Below are 25079 nucleotides of genomic sequence, written 5' to 3'. Positions count from 1 at the left end.
GTTAGAGGTCTTTGGGACAGTCTCCTTCTCCTGGGTTCTCCATCTGTTGTTATAGGACTGTGTATTGTAACACTGTTCTACTGTCCTTAGGGTTGCCAGGTGTCCGGTTTTGAACCTGACAGTCAAGTATTTGAGCGTTCTGTCCGGGAAACAAATTGAGAAAATACTGGACATGTAAATGTCTGGTATTTTCTAATTAAGTAAGTTTTATTATTATCATGAGTATCAGTTGCATACTGCCTGGCTGGTAGACACACACACACACTGCGTGAGCATGTCTAGGTAGTACGCAACTACACAGAAGAGAGGAGCGGGGTGGGAACAGGGCCCTGGGCGGGGTGGTATCCTGGGGCCGGACTCACCTGTGTGCCCCGCCGGGACCGTGCTCGGGAGGGGCAGCTCCCCGGCATCCGTGTGCGCCCGGGCCAGCTCCACTCCCCGCCAGTCGGTTCCCCTCACCGTCGCAGCCAGCCCTGTTTCCCGCTGGCCGGTTCCCCCCTGACCGGCCCTGCTCCTCCCAACACCCTCCCGGCCAACCCTGCTTCCTGCCAGCCGGTTCCTTTCCCCAGCCTCCCCCAGCCAGCCCTGCTTCCCGCCGGCCAGTTCCTTCCCTTGATCTCCTTTGGCCAGCCCGCTCCCCCCAATCCCCTCCCAGCCAGCCCTGCTAGCCGTTCCCCCTCCCCCCCATCTCCCCTGACTAGCCCCACTCCACCCGACCTCCTCCTGGCCAGCCCTGCTACTCTCCCGGCCCAGCCCCCCCCTCCATCTGAGATCAAGTGTGTCCGGTATTTTTTTGAAATCATCTGGTAACCCTAACTGCCCTCTTCTACCCTCCCCCCTCCCCCAGCTGTTCTCCTCCTCATTTCAGTGACTAATGGAAGGATGAGTGGAACAGGGAGAGCTGGGAGACGAAAGCCCTAGCTCCTTTGGACAGTATATATTGCCCTCATTTTCTTTCAATTGATGACTCTGTCAGCAAAGCCAATAGTGCTGTTCTGCAGTTGGCCCTGAGTCTTCCCTTTTCCTGGGACCCATTTCTTTAGTTTAGAGCCAAATTCTGAGTCCCATGCAGAGCCTGAATAAATCTGCTTGGAGCCAGAGTATAGAGTAGTAGTGTTACCACAATATGCCACCATAGCAGTCTCACTGCAGCCTACAACGTAACATGCCTTTTGTCTTGGCAATTAGACAGATAGACCTGCAGTGTTGGTGGGACTGTTGACAACTCACTTCATGCTCACCTGCATTACAGTGGGCACAGCTATCGTACAGCAGTGCTCTGTGGCATGCAATGTGATAGCTTCCCTCTGCAGTGTCTCAGTGGTCTTTATCCACACAGAGTGTAGCAGACCTCCAGCAATTCCTCTTCTTTGTGAGCCTTGTGAACTCGCCCAAGGAGCAACTGCACTTCATAGTGTACATTCACTGACTTGAGCATGGGGGAAATTGAGTCTCCCGTCTACATTAGCACTGTTGTCCGTATAACGTATGTTGCTCAAGGGTGTGAAAAAAATTGCCTGCTGAGCGACATAAGTCACACCGACAGAAGCGCCGGTGTTGACAGGACTACGATGATAGGAAACACTCTCCTGCCAACACAGCTACAGGTGCTCTTTGCTAGTGGTTTAATTATGACAGCAGGTGAGCTCTCTCCTGTTAGCACAGAGCGGCTATGCAAGGTATCTTACAGTGGCACTGCTGCATCAGTACATCTGTGCTGCTGTAAGATTGCTGGTGCTGACATACCTAATACTGAGACTTGAAGTGTGATGCTGCAGTCACCTAAGAGAAACAGGAGAAAAAACCACAAATGCAGGTTGTACTTCTAAAAACCAGGACTCTGTGGTCTGGCAGAACCACAGATGTTCCTGGGCCAGATCCCTGGCAGCAAGAGAGCTTGCAAGAGGCTGTCAGTCCTTCTGGGAAGGGCAGCAGTGGGGATGGCAGGCTGGCCAGGGATGGCAGCAGCGGGTACAACAAACAGAAGGCCGTCCAGGGTGGACAGTCTGAGGCTAGTGGCCCATCTGGGACGGGCAGGTCGAGGAGAGGTGGGGATGGGGGGGGGGGGAGAACGGGAGGACGGACAGGAACTGGCTGGGGCAGGTGGCCAGGCAGGGTAAGAGAGTGGTGTGACAGCTGGGGCCAGGAGTGGGGCCTGGCAGGGGGGCTGGAATTGACCTCTTTTGGTCCAGCAAACTCCCTCATTTGGGACCAATCAGGTCCCAAGGGTGCCAGACCAGGGAGGGCCAACCTGTACAAATGTAGGTAAATATAACATTCAAAATCTTAAAATGTGGCAATGGAATGATATGAATCAATAGACACATCTGCTGATGGTTCAGCTGCAGTTATCTGCTACTCTTTTATCTTGAATAGGATCCTGTCCCCAATGCCTAAACAAAGTGACATTTCCCTTAATTATCTAATCTTACATCATGCCCCCCAGGATAAATTTACTGAGATTATAAGATTCTGGAAGCAAGAACTTTGTTTGGAATGTTGGTCCTAGCCTTCCTTAAAAGATGGCTAATAATAAAAATAGTCGTTTCACCTGATATTCTTGAAGTATTTCTCCTTTTCCTCTTTATTCTAGTCAGCCAGAAGACATTCAAATGCAAAATGAATTAGGTCTGACAATGTGTATATAGCTGTTTCTCTCAAGTGTGCAATTCACCATACTAAATGCCTTATCTGCACTACTGTTATAGATCAGCATATATGCATAAAAATATCATTTTTAAACCTCATTTAAGAAATGCGGAAGTACCTTTTTTAAAAGGCAAACTAGCCAGGAGTAAGCCGATAACATGCTCAGTAGAATTTGAAATAAAAATGAATTTAGGAACATGTGGTGCTAATGCAGGGTTATGACATTGTACTCTGAAGAATCTCTGCTGCAAAGAAATTTTCCCCAGCTCTTCCCCTTTGTGGAGCTTTCTGTAGATAGTGAACATGTCTGTAGATAGTGAACACTTTAATGAGTGTCAGCAGAGTGCACTCCAATGGTTAGAGCCAGGGGTTGGGGAAGCTGCATTGCTGTGTTCTGTTCCCAGCTTTACCCACGGATTGCACGTATAATCTTGTACTTCCACTTACTGCAATCTCTCTCTTCCTTGGTTTAATCCACTTACTTCACTATCTCACATTATGAGGCCTAATTAATGAAACCCTTAAATGAGAGGGCTATAGAAATGCAAAATGCCATTGCATTGATTGATGGCTTTAGGATCTTTTGAAAAGATTGATCCCCAGCCTTAGAAGTGTTCCCTGTTCCAAAGCCGCTCGTGTCATCACTGGAATCAGGGTAACTCATCACCATACAGTGGAATATTTTCAAAAGATCTCTCTAGAATTCTACAAGTTCCTCTTTCCAGTGTAGCTGTAGCCTATGCATTTAAATAATGGATTGATGATCCTATTAGGATAAAATAACAGACACAAACTTTAGCCCAGTCAGTTTTTCTTGCCTCCAGTTAGGATTTGAATGAGATTCTTATTCTTCTTTAGACTCCTTAGTCACAAAATCTATGTCTACATTGAAAATCAGATGATTTGTTAAAAAAAAAAATCTCTTGCTGAACTGAAAGAATATTGGTAAGTGTGATTGCTAAGGGAAAGCTGCCTGGCTGCTCTAAAAGGAGAGTCTTCGTATATGCCTCCTTTCTGGAATGCTAAATGGCTATTCGTGCCTCATGGAAAGGAGCTTTCTCAAGTAGGTTTGCATCAAACAGTTGGGCTTATGCAACAAAACCTGGCTCACTAGGAAGCTTGAACGGAATGTCCCCCATGGAGGGTGTTGAAGGTAGAATATAGCATGAGGCATTCTGACCCCATAGCAATGCACGCAGTGCACAAATCTGAATAGAATAGATTAGAATATCAGCATCATTGGTTCATTCTGTCCTTCACTGTGAGTAGGCTGTGAAACTGAGCAACAAGCACTGTTTCTGTACCAGGACGTGGCCAGAAGCCAGACTGTGAAGAATATTGCTGAAGGTGTGCTGGTAAAATCTGCTTTCATGCTACTTTCATGATAATCTTGCTTGAGAAAGAGAAGGAGACTAGCCAAAAGTTAGTGAGATTGTTGGTGTCCAGTGTTGGATATTCTTTAGTATGCCTGCTTCAAGGATGCCTGCTTCAAGAGGAGAGCATTCTCAAGACTACTATGAAGCAATATTGTCACAGAGCCACCAGTGAGCTGTTCTCAACACAGTGACAAAAGAAATAAGGTGGATTCCCTCTACATCTGTTCCAGTTATTCCAACCTGTGAATTTTCCTTGGGTACAAGCTGCTTGTTATGGTTGATTTCCATATTTCTTCTCTAACAGTGGGTCAGAAGTTTTTTTGCTCTAAACTTTAATTTTATCCATTATAAATTAAATGTTGCCATTTCAGATTTGCGCTTTTTCTCCCACTGGCACTTTATTCGTGTAATTAAATGGAGTCTCTCTGGAGAATAAATTATTTGGATTGCCTTGCATGGTATCATATCTGGTATATTAGTCCTCTAGATTTAATTTCTTGTATATTACAAAAAAAAAAAAGAGTGGAGTCTATTGTGTTCTGCCACTGTGACTTTTTTTCTTGTCCTTTGTGTGTGTGTGTGTGTGTGTGTCTGTGTGTGTGTACTCACTTATTTTACCTTATCTTTAATCTAATCCATTGTGTATCATATCTCAAGGTACTTCTTGAGTCCTCTTAGCAATTTTATTGTTACTGAAAGGGCAAGTCAGTGATCTGCATCAATGATTATACAAGGCAGTGATGCTTTAAGGGAGTTTAATTATAAGTTTGACTATTACATTCATGCCGTAAATAACCGTACTCAACTGTTTGTATAGAGTAGTATTTTCCTTCTTTGACCCAATTTAGCTGAATACATTCTTTTTAGAAAGTATATTAACTGGAAGAACCGGGTACAGCAACAACTTCTAATACAAGCCAAGATTCTATGAATGATCTTAATTCATTTTCACTACTCTGCATTGAGAGTATGTTTGATCTGTCTGATCCTTACCTGACATACTTCAATTATCCAAACACCATTATAAAATGGATTTAACATTTGGTATTTTTATAATGTGGAGAAAATGTAAGTATTCACTGGTTTAAAAAAATCATTAGATTGTGGTGGAATCTTGAGTTGGAAATAATTTAATTTCTCCTCCTAATCTTGAAATACAAAGGAAAAGATAACAAATGGAGCTGAAAACGTAAAATCACCTACTTCAAAGAAAGTTAGAGGAAAATGTTAAATATTTAGATTATTTATTTATTTTCCATATAGAAACCAGAGAGAATGGTAGAATAGTACGGAAATCATTCTAACTGAATTTTAGTTCAGTTAGCAAATTGAGTCGTCTATTGAGTTTTTAGAGTACATGAAGCAGTGTATAGTGAGGCTATTAGGAGCTGTGCGTCTGTTGTTAAAGGAAGATGACTAATTAATGATGTGCTGCTTAATGTGGTCTATTAGTTAGAGCTGCAGATTAGGAATTGGGAGTTCTGTCTCTAGCTCACCGCTGGCTTGCTTTGAAACTATGGCAGGCCACATAACAGCTTTGTGCCACAATTTCCCTGTCTATAAAATGAGCCATGATAGTAACTCATGTGGAACTGCAGCTAAATTACTGTGGGTGATGCATTCTGAGTAAGGATGTTAAATATCAACTAATTGACTAATCGAATAGTTGATGCATTTTGCATCGACTATTTGATTAGTCAATTGGGTGAAAGTGCCACGTGGAGCCTGGCATCAGCTGGGGACTCCAACTGATTGTGGGCTCCATAGAATACTAGGACTGGAAGGGACCTCGAGAGGTCATCGAGTCCAGTCCCCTGCCCTCATGGCAGGACCAAATACTGTCTAGACCATCCCTGATAGACATTTATCTAACCTGCTCTTAAATATCTTCAGGGATGGAGATTCCACAACCTCCCTGGGCAATTTATTCCAGTGTTTAACCACCCTGACAGTTAGGAACTTTTTCCTAATGTCCAACCTAAACCTCCCTTGCTGCAGTTTAAGCCCATTGCTTCTTGTTCTATCCCCAGAGGCCAAGATGAACAAGTTTTCTCCCTCCTCCTTATGACACCCTTTTAGATACCTGAAAACTGCTATCATGTCCCCCCTCAATCTTCTCTTTTCTAAACTAAACAAACCCAATTCCTTCAGCCTTCTCTCATAGGTCATGTTCTCTAGACCTTTCATCATTCTCGTTGCTCTTCTCTGGACCCTCGCCAATTTCTCCACATCTTTCTTGAAATGTGGTGCCCAGAACTGAACACAATAATCCAATTGAGGCCTAACCAGCGCAGAGTAGAGCAGAAGAATGACTTTTCGTGTCTTGCTCACAACACACCTGTTAATGCATCCCAGAATCATGTTTGCTTTCTTTGCAACAGCATCACACTGCTGACTCATATTCAACTTGTGGTCCGCTACAACCCCTAGATCCCTTTCTGCCGTACTCCTTCCCAGACAGTCACTTCCCATTCTGTATGTATGAAACTGATTGTTCCTTTCTAAGTGGAGCACTTTGCATTTGTCTTTATTAAACTTCATCGTATTTACCTCAGACCATTTCTCCAATTTGTCCAGGTCATTTTGAATTATGACCCTATCCTCCAGATTAGTCGCAATCCCCCCCAGCTTGGTATCATCTGCAAACTTAATAAGCGTACTTTCTATAACAATATCTAAATCATTGATGAAGATATTGAACAGAGCTGGTCCCAAACCAGACCTCTGCGGAACCCCACTTGTTATGCCTTTCCAGAAGGATTGTGAACCATTAATACCTACTCTCTGAGTACAGTTATCCAGCCAGTTATGCACCCACCTTATAGTAGCCCCATCTAAGTTGTATTTACTTAGTTTATTGATAAGAATATCATGCGAGACTGTATCAAGTGCCTTACTAGAGTCTAGGTATACCACATCCACCGCTTCTCCATTATCCACAAGACTTGTTATCCTATCAGAGAAAGCTATCGGATTGGTTTGACATGATTTGTTCTTTTCAAATCCATGCTGGCTGTTCCCTGTCACCTTGCCACTTTCCAAGAGTTTACAGATGATTTCCCTAATTACTTGCTCCATTATCTTCCCTGGCACAGAAGTTAAACTAACTGGTCTGTAGTTTCCTGGGTTGTTTTTATTTCCCTTTTTATAGATGGGCACTATATTTGCCTTTTTCCAGTCCTCTGGAATCTCTCCTGTCTCCCATGATTTTCCAAAGATGATAGCTAAAGGCTCAGATACCTCCTCTATCAGCTCCTTGAATATTCTAGGATGCATTTCATCAGGCCCTGGTGACTTGCAGGCATCTAACTTTTCTACGTGATTTTTAACTTGTTCTTTTTTTATTTTACCTTCTAAAACTACCCCTTTTCCACTAGCATTCCCTATCTTAGGCATTCCTTCAGACTTCTCGGTGAAGACTGAAACAAAGAAATCATTGAGCATCTCTGCCATTTCCAAGTTTCCTGTTACTGTTTCTCCCTCCTCACTGACCAGTGGGGCCTACCCTCTCCTTGGTCTTCCTCTTGCTTCTAATGTACTTATAAAAAGTCTTCTTGTTTCCCTTTATTCCCATAGCTAGTTTGAGCTCATTCTTTGCCTTTGCCTTTCTAATCTTTCCCCTGCATTCCTGTGCTGTTTGCCTATATTCATCCTTTGTAATTTGTCCTACTTTCCATTTTTTATATGATTCCTTTTTTATTTTTAGATCGTGCAAGATCTCGTGGTTAAGCCAAGGCGGTCTTTTGCCATATTTTCTATCTTTCCGACACATCGGAATAGCTTGCTTTTGGGCCCTTAACAATGTCCCTTTGAAAAACTGCCAACTCAGTTGTTTTTCCCCTCAGTCTCGATTCTCATGGGACCTTCCCTATCAGCTCTCTGAGCTTACCAAAATCCGCCTTCCTGAAATTCATTGTCTCTATTTTGCTGTTCTCCCTTCTACCCTTCCTTAGAATTGTGAACTCTATGATTTCATGATCACTTTCACCCAAGCTGCCTTCCACTTTCAAATTCTCAACCAGTTCCTCCCTACTTGTTAGGATCAAATCTAGAACAGCTTCCCCCCTGGTAGCTTTTTCAACCTTCTGAAATAAAAAGTTGTCTCCAATGCAGTCCAAGTACTTATTGGATAGTCTGTGCCCCGCAGTGTTATTTTCCCAGCATATATCTGGATAGTTGAAGTCCCCCATCACCACCAAATCTTGGGCTTTGAATGATTTTGTTAGTTGTTTAAAAAAAGCCTCATCCACTTCTTCCACCTGGGTAGATGGCCTGTAGTAGACTCCTAGCATGACATCACCTTTGTTTTTAATCTCTTTTAGCCTAACCCAGAGACTCTCAACACTTCTGTCTCCTATGTCCATCTCCACCTCACTCCAAGTGTGTTCATTTTTAATGTATAAGGCAACACCTCCTCCCTTTTTTCCCTATCTATCCTTCCTGAGCAAGCTGTACCCTTCTATACAAACAGTCCAATCATGTATTATCCCACCAAATTTCTGTGATGCCAACAATGTCATAATTGTACTTATTTATTAGCACTTCCAGTTCTTCCTGCTTATTTCCCATACTTCTCGCATTTCCATGTGGCATTGCCGCTTTGAAACACCATGTGCAGCCTGCGGCGTTTCAAATTGGCAGCTCCACATGGAGCCTGGGGTTAGTGGGCGAGTCCCCAGCTGATCTTGAGCTCCACGCAGCACTGCCACTTTGAAGTACCCCTTCCTCTTCCCTTCCCTTGCTGACTCTTTCTGATAGAGGCAGCAAGTGGGGGGAAGTGACTAGTCAACTAGCTCGCCAGCTATCCGATAAGCATATGCTTATTGGGTAGTCGACTAGTCCTTCACATCCCTAATTCTGAGATCCTTGGAGAAAAGGAGATGAAGATGTGTAATTTTCCATGTATAAAGCAGGCTGAGTTACAAGTTAGGGTTACCATATGTCCGGTTTTTATCGGACATGTCCTCCTTTTCACTTGTTAAATCTCTGTCTGGCCGGCTTTTTTAAATGGCTAAAAATGTCCAGGATTTTGCTCTGCAAACGGGATTGGGGAGTGGGCGGGAAACATGCCTGTCACTCAAATTGAACGTTTGGAGCTGTGTGCCTGGATGTTAACAGCCGCTCTGTACACGCGCCCCAGCACCTGCAGGGAAAAGCGCGTGGCTGTGGCGGTGGCAGCTCTGGTGAGACCCAGGGCAGGTCCGATGTGTGTGTGGGGGGAGGGTTGGCTCCTCCCACGGAGTCACCATGTTATCCTCCACCGCGCTAGGTTATGTGCCCGGCTCTGGGGGAGGGAAAGGGTTAGGGTTAGAGCAGAAGCGTTGAGGGTGCTTGGCTCTGGGGGAGAGGTGGATTAGAGTGGGGTGCCTGGCTCTTGGGGAGGGGTGGGTGCATTGGGTTAGAACAGGGGCGGTGGGGGTGCCTGGCTCTGCAGGTGGGGAAGGGCATTGGGTTAGAGCACAAGGGCTGGGGGGTGGCTGGTTCTGAGGGAGGGCAGGGGCACTGGGTTAGAATAGGGAACTGGGCATTAGAACTTCTGGCTTCTTTCCTTTCCTGTCTGTGGGCAGTGGGTCTGTGGGTCAGATTTGGGGGTTCCAGTCTCAGCTCTGTGAGGACTGAGGGAGCTGGTGCTGTTGGTGGGGCAGGCAGGGGAAAGGAAGGGATTCTGGGAAGCAGGATTCTTGGGTTCCTCTTCTAGCCATGCCACGTCTCCTCTCAGTGCCTTTAACTTCATGCCCCAGGATGGGCCCCACACAGCAGCCTCCCTGGCCCTGCAGCAGCCCGGGCTGCTGGCTGGTTGGCGGCACCACTGGATTCGGGGCAGTGCAGCGGAGAAGCGGGAGCCCAGCATGCAGTGTCCCCTCGCATCATGAGAGCCAGCAGGAGCAGTGGCAGCCCTGGCAGGAGCAAGGCGGTGGCCAGAGCCCCGAGCTTGGTGTGTGCCAGAACGACTTTGCCGGCTCCTGAGCCCGGCCTCCTGTGCGAGTGGAGCAGCCACCGCTGCAGCGGCACCAGCAGGCACCCCGCCCGGATGGCCTCTTTTTTGAAAGTTCAAATATGGTCACCCCACCGTAAGTCACTAAAACTAGTATTATATGAAAGAAAACTCTCCAGCGGCTGCGTGGACACTGATCCCTCTTGTCCTGGCCACCCATGGTTGGTAGAGAGCAGTGTGCTGTCGTACCTCAGACTCTTCCTTTACAGCAGCTGTAGAGCTTGTTCCTGTGAACTGGGAGAACAAGCTAAGAAGCAAAGTATTATTTGTCCAAACCTGCCATTTCACAGATCCTTTGAATGTTCACTACACTTAATAATGACATTGGTTTTGTCCCAGTCAGAGCTTTTGCCCTCGTGCATTTTCAGAGAGGCTTTGTTTGTTCAGTTGCTGGTGTTTGAGTGTTTTATTGAGATCTGCTGCATTCCTGGCCCTTTGTTTATGTCTGGTTGTGACACTATGTTATACTAGAATATAGTACAATAAAATAAAAATCAAAGGTATGGAATAGAATATGAGATATTGAGACACATAGTTAAGCAAGGTTTATAAATCTGAAATTTGATACAGCACCACATCCAGTCAGCATATGCCAAGGTGCTAAAGAAAGACGAAATCAATAGTGTGGAAGCTTTCATGGACACTTTTATGAGCATACTCATTTCAGCTGCAATCCATGAAGAGTGAAACATGGCTAACATAGTGCAATTATTTATGAAAAGGCCTAGAGATATATCTGATGTTTGTAAACGAACAGATAACAGTTTGAGACCATGTGTTGGGCAAACTGTATCAAGGAATTAATTGGAAATATGAAATATGGAAATATGGAAATGAGCATGGATCCAGGATAAGAAAGTGCTATAAAATTTGTCAGACTCTTTGGAGAATATTATTGTTTGATTGTAGTAGAGACCAGTTATTATTCATATGTAATATTATAATATATGGAGTTATTGTCCTCGAGAGGGATGTTTTCCAGTACAGTACAAGCTTTTTCTTAATTTTGCAGGGACAGTATTTCAGTGTATTTGGATACTCGGGATTATACAAATGTGGCATAAGTGGAAATATATTTGTCTGAAGGGGGATGTCTCTTTTTGAGCATTGAAACTTCTTTTAACTGCATTACTCTTGTATCTGCCAATGTAATTCTAAACCTGTATAGTAGTAGCATTAGGGAGATGGTATTACACACCTTAAGCAATGGTAAGAGAATACAGGTATAACATTTGCTCACAGAGCGGGGTTCCAGGTGAATAGCCCCTCCTCTCTCTCCCACACTCCCACTGCAATTATGTTTGGTCATAAGCATTTGAAGAGGCGGCTGTCTTCCCTTGTACAGACACATGGGATAAGGGCACAATCCTGCCATTAGAAAATCAGAGGAGAGACTGTACAAACAAGTAATTTGTATGGAAGGCTATTAACTAAGTAGCACTCACCACTGAACTCTCAGTAAATGGAAAAGTGAGAGCAGACTTAAAGAGGCAGAAGATGCTCTTGTTTCTAGGGCTCACTGTGTTTGACTTGTTTTCCATAAACATTCATGGATTAACATTGAGATTTGGATTGATTTCTGCTGCCCCTGGGATGGGTGGTTAAAGCACAAGTAGAATTCCACTTCCTCTCCAGCTAGAGAATGGACTCCTAAGTAAGGCTGCTCCCAGGTGGCCAGGTACATTTTAAAAATGTAACAAGCAGAGGGGCATATTACTGGTGAGTGTATGTAGTCTCCTGTTAATGGCCTGTAACACTATCCTAATAAGGAGAACTTAGTGTTGTTGCCTTTTGACCTGAGTTGCCAGTTCAGGGCACTGGGGATGCTCCAAGAAGTGGAAATTGATAGAGTCTGATACTTTGTGTGATGCTCTTGTTTAGTTGTGACAGACCCTGGGGCAGAACCTAGCCTGTGGGATGGCTGAGACTCCTTTAACTCTCTGGATCAGGGTATCCCGCACAGTGTACTGCTAATGGCAAGCAACCCCTTCAGGCTTTGCGTTTTCACAGCCATTAACTGGGAGGCCATGCCCAAACTTACATACAGGCTCTCAGCCTCTCATGAATTATACACAGGGAGACACCAGCAAATCTTCCCAACTGCAACCTTGCACTCCAGAAATGTACTGCCTTATCCTGCGCAAACCCTACTCTTCAACAACGCAAACTCATTAATTAGTTCACGACTTCATCAAAGGAAAGTGAGCGGGCACTAGCCTTCTTAATCTGAGGCACTAGCCTTCTTAATCTGAGCAGATAGTTTCACAAAAAATACTGAACATGGTGGGGAAAATATTGGTTGAGAAACCCCCCCCCCCCCCCCACACACACACGGGGACTAAAATTGTTGAGCCAAAAAAAAAAAAAAACCCATGCAAAAAAGAGTCACAATGCCTTTAAATCCCCACGTTCCCCCCTCCCCGCACCAGATGCAGCAGGAGAAGAATGTCCCAAGCGGCCTTCCGTCCAAGAAAAACAGAAAATACCGGACATTTTACATGCCCAGTATTTTCTGGTTCTTTTAAACCAGACAGAAGCCGCAAATATCAGACTGTCCAGGTCAATATCGGACACCTGGCAACCCTAATCTGAGCAGATTCTCCAGGTACTTTATGGCCCATCTACACTGGGCCAAATTTCAGAAAATCCTCCTCTTTCAGAAGATCCCTGGCAAATGAAATTTAATGTGGATAAGTGTAAAGTAGTGCACGTCGGGAAAAATAACCCCAACTATACGTACAGTATAATGGAGGCTAATTTGGCTACGACAAATCAGGAAAGAGATCTTGGAGTTATCGTGGAGAGTTCTCTGAAAACTTCCACACAGTGTGCAGCGGCGCTCAAAAAGGAAAATAGGATGCTAGGAATTATTAAGAAAGGGATAGAAAATAAGACCCAGAATATCTTACTGCCCCGTATAAAACTATGGTACGCCCACATCTTGAATACTGTGTACAGATGTGGTCTCCTCACGTCAAAAAAGATATTTTGGCCTTGGAAAGGGTTCAGAAAAGGGCAACTAAAATGATTAGGGGTTTGGAGCGGGTCCCATATGAAGAGAGGTTAAAGCGACTGGGACTTTTCAGTTTAGAAAAGAGGAGACTGAGGGGGGATATGATAGAGGTCTATAAAATCATGAGTGGTGTGGAAAGAGCAGATAAAGAAAAGTTATTTATTAGTTCCCATAATAGAAGAACTAGAGGACACCAAATGAAATTAATGGGTAGCAGGTTTAAAACTAATATAAGAAAGTTCTTCACACAGCGCATAGTCAATCTGTGGAACTCCTTGCCAGAGGAGGCTGTGAAGGCTAAGACTATAACAGAGTTTAAAGAGAAGCTAGATAATTTCATGGAGGTTAGGTCCATAAAAGGCTATTAGCCAGTGGATAAAATGGTGTCCCTGGCCTCTGTTTGTCAGAGGCTGGAGAGGGATGGCAGGAGACAAATCGCTTGATCATTGTCTTCGGTCCACTCTCTCTGGGCACCTGGTGCTGGCCACTGTCAGCAGACAGGATACTGGTCTAGATGGACATTTGGTCTGACCCAGTACAGCCGTTCTTATGTTCTTATGTTCCTCATGGAATGAGGAAGACAGGGCTTCCGAAAGAGCACGCTTGCACTTCCTTAAAACAAAAAGCGGAAGAGCAAACGCGTTCCCTGGACGCGGCGGAGTTTTTCCGGGTTACCTCTGGTATCCCGGAAAAACCTCGCAGTGCAGATGTACCCTTAGACTAACTCACTGGTAAAAATAAAAATAAGTCAGTTTATTAACTGCAAAAAGATGAGTTTTAAGTGATTATAAATGTTAGACTTAGACATAGTGGGCAGAGTTTATTACCTAAGAAATAAAAGGAAAAATCACGGTCTAAATCCTAAACTTTATTAGGCTAAAAAATATTTGAATCAAGTAGTTTTTCACCCCACTGTAAGCAACTGACCATTTTGAATACACAGGCTGAATTCACTGCTCAGCCTGGACCAGTCTCCCCAAGAGAATGTCTCATGATGGCAAAATGCAGGACAATGTAGCACTTTAAAGACTAACAAGATGGTTTATTAGATGATGAGCTTTCGTGGGCCAGACCCACTTCCTCAGATCAAATAGTGGAAGAAAATAGTCACAACCATATATACCAAAGGATACAATTAAAAAAAATGAACACATATGAAAAGGACAAATCACATTGCAGAACAGGAGAGGGATGCGGGGGGGGGGGGGGTGGGAAGGAAGGAAGGTAAGTGTCTGTGAATTGATGATATTAGAGGTGGGGAGAGTGGGATGTTTGTGAGTTAATGGTATTAGAGGTGATAATTGGGGAAGCTATCTTGATAATGGGTAAGATAGTTCAAGTGTTTGTTCATTCCTTTTTGGAGAGTGTCGACAGCCCCGGCCAGCCCCGCTCCGCCCAATCCCCTTCCAGCCAGCCCAGCTTCCCACTGGCCATTCCCCCCCCCGGATCTCCGCCACCCAGCCCCGCTCTCCCCTATCTCTTCCCGGCCAGCCCCACTCCCCTCCTGGCCAGTCCCCTCCTCTCCCCATCTGAGATCAAGTATGTCCGGTATTTTTTTGAAATCATCTGGTAACCCTAACAATATGTCACACAGGGAGTGTATGGAATCCTGCTTCTACAAAGGCAGGCATCTAGAACAAAAAGGAGCAGTTTCTTAACTTACAGCCCCCAAGCCTCTGCAGCCAATAGAAAGACATTCTTGCTATAGCTTTTCCCAGGGTCACAGGTTACTGTTTGGCTCTCTAGCTGTTTGCTTTTGGCTCCCTCTCTTTTATTTCTTCTCAGTTTGGGTGTGTTCTGTCCCCCCTCTCCCCACCTTTTTCCCTACAGCAGTATTCAGCAGAAACACCTGGGTGGGATTCACCGGTGCAATGGCTGAGTGGCTAAGGCACTGAGGTACAGCACTGAAAGCTGTGGATGTAAGTCTCAGTTAATTGTGTGATAAAGGCCACTTCCAGTTAATACAGTTGCAAATGATTACTTGCTGCATCATGTTCGGGTAGGCAAAGGCACTTGTCCACCTCACTCCCTTTGTTCCATAGGCTATGCAATTGGACATGCATTAACCATTTCAGCTCATTGAGCCGTTGGCGCGGGGGTACTTCACTTTTATCCCAGGTGGGCTTTTAGCCTCATGCCTAATAGAAAGTTGTGTTCACACTTCTCAGTCTCAATATGATTTTAATGCAACCCACAACAAGGTTACACCCAGCTCCCAAAAATACTCTTAATCGGACAAGCAAGACTGCTTCCAACAGTTGACCAAGTATGTTGTAAAGATGTAACAAGGGGTGCTGCATACTGCTGGCGAGCGTGTTTAGATTCCTGCTAAGGACCTTTAACACAGTCCCAATAAGGAGAACTAGTCCTCATTCGTTTCAATTACAGACACTAAACTGGTACCATAAAACCTCACTACAATGCTCTTTGTAGTACTGTAGTTTGCTTTATGGCAATGTGTGTCAGCCCTCATTCAAACATGCTAGTATGGGTAGGGCCAAACTTGCGTCCTTCAGTTTATTTGTGTTTCAGTTACCCATCTGTACCATAGGGTAACAATCCACATGCCTGAGATGTGAAGTGATGAATGTCTGTGAGGCACTCAGATGCAATGTGATAGCAGCCATGTCAAGACTTACTTAGATATCAAGAGGAAGTGTGGGCCTCGTGCTTCCAGTGTTAGCTGTGCAGAAACTCCACCAGCTCTTTTAAGTCCTTGGACCTTTGAGGAACTGGTAGGTCTGCACGAGGCCATGCTTTTAACCATCAGGATCTTCTAAAGGGTTCCTTTCACCGTGCAGGAGGACTGTAATGGTAGACGTGCATAAAATAGAAAAGGGGCCTGCTTAATTGGTAGTTCTGTTGAACACTGAATGCCAAACAAACATTCATATATTGTTAGGGTTTGACTTAAACTCACAAATACCTGAAAGTAAAGAGTGCAGGTGACCATGAAATCCTTCTCTGGCCTCTTCTGCTTATCTTCCTGGCTAGCCAATCTAATTATGCATTTTTAGAATGTGTGCCCATCCCATAAGTATGTGTGTGTGCAAACTCACACTTGGTGTGTGTAAAGAGGTTTATCACACACACTTTTGCACATGCTCCTTTAAAGATTTGATACATTAATACTAAAAAATAGTGAGAATTTTCTCCCTTTTCTTGTAATTGACCTGAAATTTTCATCACTGCCTAAAATAATTGTTTGACTTGCAGTACAGCACTTCAAGGTGCAACAATTTGTCCATTTCTCCTTTTGCTTCATAAATACGTATGCTTTCTATATCTGTAACATGCTTCTCCCCCGTTCCCTTTTTTTCCCCTCTATTTTGTGCCAGTAGCAGGTAAATGCAAAACATCACACAGCAGCACAAGAGAAATAAGCTTTGGAAGGTATCCTAGCGACACATCATTCTGGGAACCTGCTCTGTTTTTATGAGCAAGATCAAAGCAAACATCCTGGACTCACAGCATGGTGGGACTAGATTGGGCTTTGTGTATGATTGGTTCATTTCCTTAAAATCTTACTTTGAAATGTACATTGAACTCTAAATGTTAAGGTAACCTTCTCAGCCACAGCATGGTAGGAAAGAGGAAATAGTGTGTACTTCTTGAGAAGCCCTGCTTCTCATATACCTAATAGAGGCCAGCTGACACACAAATGAGCATTTACTACTAAACTATTTTCATTCAAATATGTTTTCAGGTAATTATTAATACTACCATCTCCCTCTTAGACAGCACTTTTCCTAGCTATTCATTTAAGAATTGAATTTTCATAAACATTTATCCAGAATTATTGAATTGCTTATGTTCTTTCCTCTAGGGTGTTAGATAGTGAATAGTCATGTAAGCACACAAAATATTATCGGTTATAAAATAGTAGTCCCCGGGGTGGGGCCAACAACCAGTGCACTCTAGCTCCACTCTGGGGAGCCCCCTCTCAGAAGCAGCAACAGGAGGAGGTGGGAGCTGGTACACAACGGGAGCCAGTTTAAAAACCAGCTCTCCATGCAGACTGGCTCTGTTTGCTGCCTCCGATACGGAAGCACCAGCGTGGAGCGGTACCTGATCAAGATCCCCATAGACAGTGGCTGCTCCATGGGATGCTGGAGCAGCCCCTGTATGTGGGGACCTTGGATCCCCTGCGGAGAGGGGCTGCTGCCATGGAGCAGTGTTTGTCCGTGGCGAGCCCAGGCCCGCTGCAGACTGAGGCTACTTCGTGGCAGCTCCCCTGGCCTAACCCTTGCCTCCTCCACTGCTGCAGTGAGGGGGGGAGGATGGGAGGGAGACAGCAGCAAGGGGAGAGCAGGTGGGTCTGTGGAGCTGGCATGTGCAGAGAGCCATCTTAAAAGCTGGCTCCCCATGTTTATCGGCTCACCTGTCCCCCTCACCCTCCGTGCTGCTGCCTCTCTAGCAGAGGCAGTAGCACAGGGGTGGGAGAGGACAAGTGGATCTGGTGCTTGTGGGGAGCCAGCTTTAAGACAGCTCCTGCCTCTCCCTTTTCTTTCGTTGCCAAGGCATGTAGTCTGCTGGATTAACTGATAAACTGTTACCCAGGGAATGAGAGAACATTAATTTTGAATGTCAGTTAGGCTTGCTCCAACTAGCTGTTAATGATCCCTGATCCAGAAGCGAGATTCACCTGGTAATCCATATCTCTATCAGCAGCGGACTGCTGATCCAGTAATCAGGCACACAAGGTTTAGGGCCAAACCATGTATTTTAGAAATTTAAACAGCAAAAACAGGAGCAATAAACGTAACCCACCCTATCCCAAGATATAAAGAAGACAGAAAAGATCCCAATACAAAAGGTAATACTTTACAAAATGTCAGGCAATCGGCGCTCGCGACCTGTAACTTCTTAGGTAATTTAAAGCCTTGAAGGAGGACCAGCGAGGAGATCCCTCAGTGCAGTGATCCCAGCCTGTTGGCCTAGGGTTGCCAGAAGATCCTCAGTCGTCTAGGAAAATGGCTCTCCCCGGGTACGGCAGTGGTTGGCTCTTCAGCGAAACCGTCCGATCCGGAAGGCAAGTGGGATGATGACAAAGTCCAAGTCCAAAAGTAATATGACTCTAACCCAGAAACCCTATGTGGGTTTCCACACGTGGGTGGTACGTGAGTCAAAAACAAAAGGCTTCACCACAGTCCACTAATCCATAGATGTTATACTGAATAGACACGAACACAAAAAGGTATGGAACCTAAGGAACCCAAAGAACCAGAGGAACCCAAACTCTCCTCAGCCCAGACCTTTTATTGGCCTTGCAGCGGGAAAAGGAGTTGACGTGCTGAGTGCAATAGTTAGGGCCTTGTGCAGATGATTAGAGGGCTGAGTGCAGCTTTGGTGAGGAGTGCAGCCCTGTAGGGATGAGTGCATAGGAAAAGTATTGTGTGCAACGCTGCTCTTTTGGCGGGAAGCTACATTTGTGGTAAAGACATCCGTTATACGAAATGGCGGCTGCACAGACTCCATTTTGTGTACCCTTATTCACATTGAGATTACACTCAGGGTTACAAAGCCTAGGCTTATCAGTTAATCATTTAGTCGACTACACAATGACATCCCTACTATCCTCTGCTCCTTATCTCTTCAAAGTCTTTCTCTTTGGGCTGTTTAACAATGGGCAGCAACTGTTCCGCTGTGCTGAATTAGCCCTTCTTGTGTCTAGCACAAAACTCCCTTTGACAGTGTATTGTGCCTTGCAAGCAAGATTGGCTTTCCACATCTTCCGGCTGTCAGTCCTCTCACCCTCTCTGCTGTGATTTTGGGAACTTTCCTATGGCAAAGGGAGAAAATCCCCTAATGGAAAATTGAAGTCAGAAACTATATTAACTCCCACCCACATGCACCATGCTGTAACCTCTAGTGGCCATATGGCCCAGTGACCATTATGTTCTCCCAACACCCGCTATGGACAGCCCAATCCTGCCGGTAGCTCTGTACTAGCATGAAATGCCCCTGATGTAATCAGTTGCTTAATAAGCCGGGGGGGGGGGGGGGGGGGGGGGGGCGGCGGACGAACTAAAGGACTGGCAGAAATATCACAGGAAGAGATCAAAGAAAGCTAATATATTTGTATATATCACGTTACATATTCTTCCACATATGACCTTGCCTACTGACAGTCTATGCCATACAGTGTTCTTGCCTGTTCTGGGTTGTATGGGAACACTATATTGCTGTGAAAGGTCTGACAAGGAAGAAAGCAATGGGAGTATACATAAAGCTACATTTTAGCCAACTAAAAACAAATGTAAAGCTTTATACCTTAGAAACTTTACACCTAAGAAACACACAGATCTGTATCCTGACTGATTTTTTTTTAAAAAGGATGAATATTTTCATGTAAATCCTACTGTCTGCAATTTGACCTGTCTGTACAGTTGTTTACCAACCTGCCTGTGATTTGATCTGTAGCTGACTCACTGCTTCCCTGCTGTGGCTGGAAGAAAGCAATGCAGCTTTATCAGTGTCATAGGGCATCACTTAACTCAGGGACACTAATACCAAGACTTGCAGTGGGTAGCAAGTGGGCAGGTGAATTAAGAGCAGAGCTTCTGGTAATGTTCTACCACAAAAGCACTAGCCATGTCTCCAATGAGACTTCACAGAGACTAGGACAGGTCTGAGCTCAGACGTGGGTGGTATATGATCTATTCTGTTTGACGGAAAAACTGATCCGTACTGTCAAACAAAAACATCACTTGATTCTCCTCTAATTCATTCCTCTACACCCTCCTGTTTGAAAATTCTAATATTTCACTTTTCACATCACCCTGTCATTACTGCTCTCAAACACTTCCTGTTAAATTTTCAGTGGATCAAAGAGACCAAAAGAATCATGTTCTCCATGCCACTTTTCTTTTATTCCCTATATTTATGCCTCTTTTCCTCCTCCTGGTTCTTATTTGAAAGGTTTCTACTTTAGGATTCTGGTTTCCTTTCAAAGAATTTAAAAATAAATGACATTAAGTTTAGTAAAGATTCTGTCTGTGTGCTGTATTGACAACTGTTTGGTTTGCCTTTTATTACTGTCAACAAAAATAGAGTGCAAAAATGTTACTTTTCCCCCAGCTTTCATCCCATCTCTCTAGCAATAGTTGGATGAGGAATTAATTATTCAGGAAAGAATATCCAGAGCTTCCTCTGCTTCCTGTTTGCAAGCAAAGACTTCTGGCAGCTTTTTCCTGTGCTTCTCCTATCACTCAAAGCATGTTTTTCTGAATGTGTTCCACAGGTGCCCACAAAGAAGCTAAAGAAATATGAGCGAGAGTATCAGACAATGCGAGAGAGTCAGCTGCAGCAGGAAGATCCAATGGACAGATATAAGGTACAGGGGACACTATAGGGAAACCTACTCTATCGGCTAAATTACATGGACTTGTGATCAAATTTCACTAGCCAGAAAGAGATGCCTACGCCAGTATTGGGATATGCCAATACAGTACAAGAAAACTACATGGGGACATAAAGCAGTGGGTCTAATTACTGTAATTTTTTAATGATCACTTAGTCATTCTGATTTTCCAGGACTATTTCAGTCAAAAAATATTGAACACTTAAGAAGCCCTCAAATAGCCACATATAATATTTTTCTTCTTTCAGTTTATATGTTTGTAGGTAACTCCCCTGCTGTTTCGCTTTTACTGGGAATCTGCATGAGACGCTGAGAGACTGAGGGTGATACTCAACTACTGACAGAAAAAGGAGGAAATAATTCTTTTTGTTTAGCAAAAGCTGTGCATGGTCACATCCACAAAGACTGTAGGAAGGTGATCTCTTCCAAAACTGACATATGGTCCTTGTCCTTAATCTTTGTTTGTAGCAAGGTTTAATAATTTTTGTTAGTACACAAGGGCCCTGATCCCTGGTTGGGGGTCCCCTTGGTTCTACTGCAATAGAAATAATAATAAATAGGATTAAAATAAAGCCCCAATGATGTGTGAAGTAGAATAATGTTGGTAATTATTACATTTATTTGAATTCTTATCAATTACAGTTAATGGGATGAACAACACATAGTCACAGGTTCAACATCCAATGTTTTGTGGAGAAGCCAAGTTATTAGTTTGTTAGGCTGATGGCTCACAAAAAAGGATTAGCTCAATAATATATCCGAATTTCTGATTTCCAAGGTAATTGGCCCCCAATGCTGAAAGCTGCTCTCTTCAGGCAGACCACCACATGCACATAGGTCCAGCCACACAAAACAGATTATTGGGTCGGGGCCTGACTGTATGACTATCCAATAGCTTGCCAGGATTGTGTTATATAGTATATACAAGCAGGTATAAGTATGTTATTCTTTGTGGTGGTTGTTTTCTGATACTGCATAGACAGGCAGATCAAGAATCATTCATTCAATGAACCCATTTATAAATAATTTCAAAGAATGAATAAAATTGACAGTTCCATGATCTACTTATGAATAGGGGAGGCAAAAATCTGCGGAATAAATTTACAAATTGTGGCCTAGATCCTGCATTGAAAACCAGATATGCAGCTCCCTGCACCTGCATGAGGCTACATTGGCTTCAGTGTGGCTCTGTCCAGTTGGAGGAAGTCTGCCCCTGCAATTCTCAGTACAGGATTTGGGCCTAAAAAGCACATTTTGATCAAACTGTTGACATTTCACCACAATAACCTTATACAGTCATGTAGTGAAAGATTGATGTTATAATGCTTACACATGAAGAGGCAGAGTTAAGACTATGTGTGAAAGACTAATTGGCATTTCTTGATTTTTGAGGCTAATTAACATTTTTAGCATCATTCTTTCTTTATGGAATACAGCATAGATCTGATTTTCTGTAAGAACTAGTCTGCATTCATGGCCAAGAGAATGTTAGATAATTTCCCTGTTTAGAGAGAACCATATTTACTGCTCATTAACTTGGATTGTTTTCCTTCTTGTTTGCTCGTACTAACATAGAACTAGAATAATAGAGACTGTAGGGTACTGAGCATCTTCCAAACAATGTGCAAGCATATTAGCTGGTTAATCTTACAGCACTTGTGGGAGATGGATTCCCATTTTGCAGCTCATGAAACAGGAGAAGTGTCTGACTTTGCCACAGCAGAGTGAGTCACTGTCAGAGCCAGGACTAGAATCCAGTATTCTGGCATACAGTAGTAATTATTATCTGGCTCAGATAAGGTCACCTTTTGTTGATACACCGATCCCTCACATTCAGCTGAGCCACATTTAGTTCACATTTTTTATCTGCTAGGTTTCACGCATGGAAAAGAGGTTCTCTTAGTGGGGGAACATATCTGTTATAAGTGCATTAATTCCCGTTTTGTATGTTTAATTTTATGAGTGTGTCTTGATGAGAATGGTGGGAAGCAGCAGTTGAAAATTATGCATATACGGCTCAGTTAATTATAATTCCAGGCTTGCATGGAAGCACAAGGGGGAGAAAGCAACAAGAACCCAGCCCTGCCCACCCCTGCAGCCCTTGTGTTTCAGAAGTGCAAAGACTATCTCCACACCGCTAGGCTACCTAAAACTGGAGGATAGCACTTTGCACCTTGTCCAAGTGCCCAGGCTGGCCTGAAGTGATGCCTTCAGGACCTCCCACTGCGATGATGTTCTCCATATGGGTTGTGGCTTAAAGACTCAGTTTTCCTAAAAGAAAATTGTTTTCAGTTCACCCTTCAGCAGGGGGTGTGGCTTTTGTTTACTGATTTCTTCCTACCTCAGTGGAACAGGGATCTGTGCAGCATGTTAATCTTTTGGGTGCAGACTACATTTAATCTCTCCCTTGTTTTCAGCATGTGTTTCACTACTAGTTCAACACTAGGGTGATCATTAAGATGTACATCAGTAGCTTTGTTGTATGTCACTTTGTTCAGTATTAATTCAGGCCCATTAAGGTTCTTAAAGAATAAAGCTGTCCTGTGAATTGCCCCCACCTAGATGGGGGAGTAGGGCTTGCAGGACTCTTAAGTGAAGAAGGGTTGAAGCTTCCCAATCTTATAGAGCATGTGGATCTGCAGGGAAGGGCCCCATAGACTGACAATGCCAGGAGCTATCTGTTCAGTTGGCCTTCTCTTCTAGCAATCTGGCTCTAGTAGAAACCATGTTATGGAGTCATGGGAGCAGAGTTGGGAGAGCTGAACAGCTGAGGTATGTTAGCTCCTAGCCACATTTCCAGAGCAATCCAATGATGGTGATACATAGGGCTAGTCCTTCTGCCCACTCTGTTCAACACTCAGTGGCATCTCTTCTGGGCAGTACACCTATAGAGGGGCATGTGGGTCTTCTGGTGAGGAGAAAAGAACTTCTAAGGAAGAATTTTTCTCCCCCACCTTTCTTAATGCAGCTCTTCAAAGGAATAGGCCTAGACATAGAGATTATTTCTCTGCCGAAGAATTTTTTTAAACAGATAGCAACAATTCACAAGATGTTCTTCACCAAGTTCAGTAGAGTGATATGATCGAACAGACTGACACTAAACCAGGAAGGTATGGACAGAATTGTACATTTGTGATTATTACATTCTAAGAACTGTCCAACTCCAAACCATCTGCAAATTCTGAGATAATTTCACATTTGGATTTTTACATCATCTGATTAATAATTAGCTAGCCAGATCCTACATAGACTGAGTGGAAGCAATGTAGTACTGTATGCTACTTGTACAGTATGATGCAAGAATTAGTTATTGGGCGTACTTATTTTCTGTAAGTGAATTGACAGATTTCATTCATCACACACACATCAGAAATTCACTCTGAAATTTACTTTGGGCTTTCTTTTTTTCCCTTAATTTAGAAATATTTCATTTAGGAAAACTGGATACATACAGACACATTTCTGCAGCAGAATAATTTTACTGTTGTGTTTTTTCATTCAGAGAAATATAACATCTGACATTTTCACAGACTAAAACAGAAACACAGCTGAGTTGTCATCCTTCAGTACATTTAATTGACTCTCAGTTAAAATGAGTCACAAATTGTAGAAGCCAGTAAAAAATATGAACTGCATGTTTAAGAAAAGTAGCAAAATAATTCAAATATTTTCCTCATATTCTGGGTGATTTTCCCTGCTTCTGAGAATTTCTCTCATATAATATTTGTTGATAGGCTGTATCAGTGATAAAAGGTATTGGAGCCCATAAAGAATGTCATGTACAGTCATGCAAACAAAAGCTAGAATCCTACAGGTAGACCCTGCACCTTTCCAGAATCCCACTTGACTTCAATGAGAGATCTACATCCACAAAAGGATCAGCTCACACAACTCAAAATAGATTAGGACCAAAAATGCTAAATGTCACTGCCCTATTTATCTTAGTGAAATAAAATAGCGAAGTTTTCTAGTCCTTCAATGTGTTCTTACTGTAATAAGGTAAATATCTGCTTTAATTTTTACTGCTAGAATATGATCCTTAACAAAAATTGTTCACATTCAAAATTGCTTTAACATTCTAATTTTTCACAAGAGCCCTGATCCTGCAACAAGATCTGTGAGAGGGAGTAACACTGGTATGGCTCCCACTGCCATACTGGAGCAGTTTTTAATCTGTATTAATGTATAAACCAGGTGCATTAGCATTGAATATGCCTGGAGTGTGAATAAGTAAAAATTAATATTCCAGTAATTGTTATTTTGGTGCTAGTTGGCATTCTTGAATGAAGGAAAAGGAACATTTGATAACTGTTAGAGTAGTTTTGTTTTTTAACTCAGCACTTTGACAGTTGAAGGAATGTTTCTTTAAAACCAGAGCCAAGAATTCATCGTAGTAGCAGATTGGACAGTGAAAAACTGTATGATGCCTGAAAACCTCTTTGTCCTGGATAATTGTTCCTTTAAAGCTTTGTGGCTTTTTAGCCACCTGATATTTCTCAGTTTTTCCATCTTGGAATTAACCTGATTGATTGTTCTTTTGGATTGACTCAGGAATACCTCAACCTACCGCAATGTATGTGAATTCTATTCAATCTTTTCATTTCCTTCTATCAGGAACAAACTGTCTGTTTTAAGAACTGCTTTTTGGTACAACAAAATGTGAAATTTAAGATTTCAGCAAGA

General features: G+C 43.4%; 1 protein-coding gene across 11 annotated transcripts in view; it reads left to right on the top strand.

Moving 5' to 3' along the window:
* RABGAP1L (RAB GTPase activating protein 1 like) overlaps nucleotides 1-25079 on the top strand; it is a 414231-nt gene that overhangs the window by 366280 nt on the left and 22872 nt on the right. For 9 of the 11 annotated variants that reach the window (XM_075936918.1, XM_075936919.1, XM_075936921.1 and 6 more), the window contains one exon: nucleotides 20277-20369. In XM_075936918.1, the coding sequence (XP_075793033.1) occupies nucleotides 20277-20369 (93 nt within the window). Of the gene's footprint in view, nucleotides 1-20276; nucleotides 20370-20644; nucleotides 20783-25079 lie in introns of those variants that run through there. The other 2 variants (XM_075936922.1, XM_025179627.2) reach the window with 1 other exon arrangement.

The sequence above is a fragment of the Pelodiscus sinensis genome, chromosome 9 (assembly GCF_049634645.1).
Source record: "Pelodiscus sinensis isolate JC-2024 chromosome 9, ASM4963464v1, whole genome shotgun sequence".
NCBI lineage: Eukaryota > Metazoa > Chordata > Testudines > Trionychidae > Pelodiscus > Pelodiscus sinensis.
The sequence above is the reverse complement of the archived record's forward strand: the minus strand, read 5'-3'. Positions and strand labels throughout refer to the sequence as shown.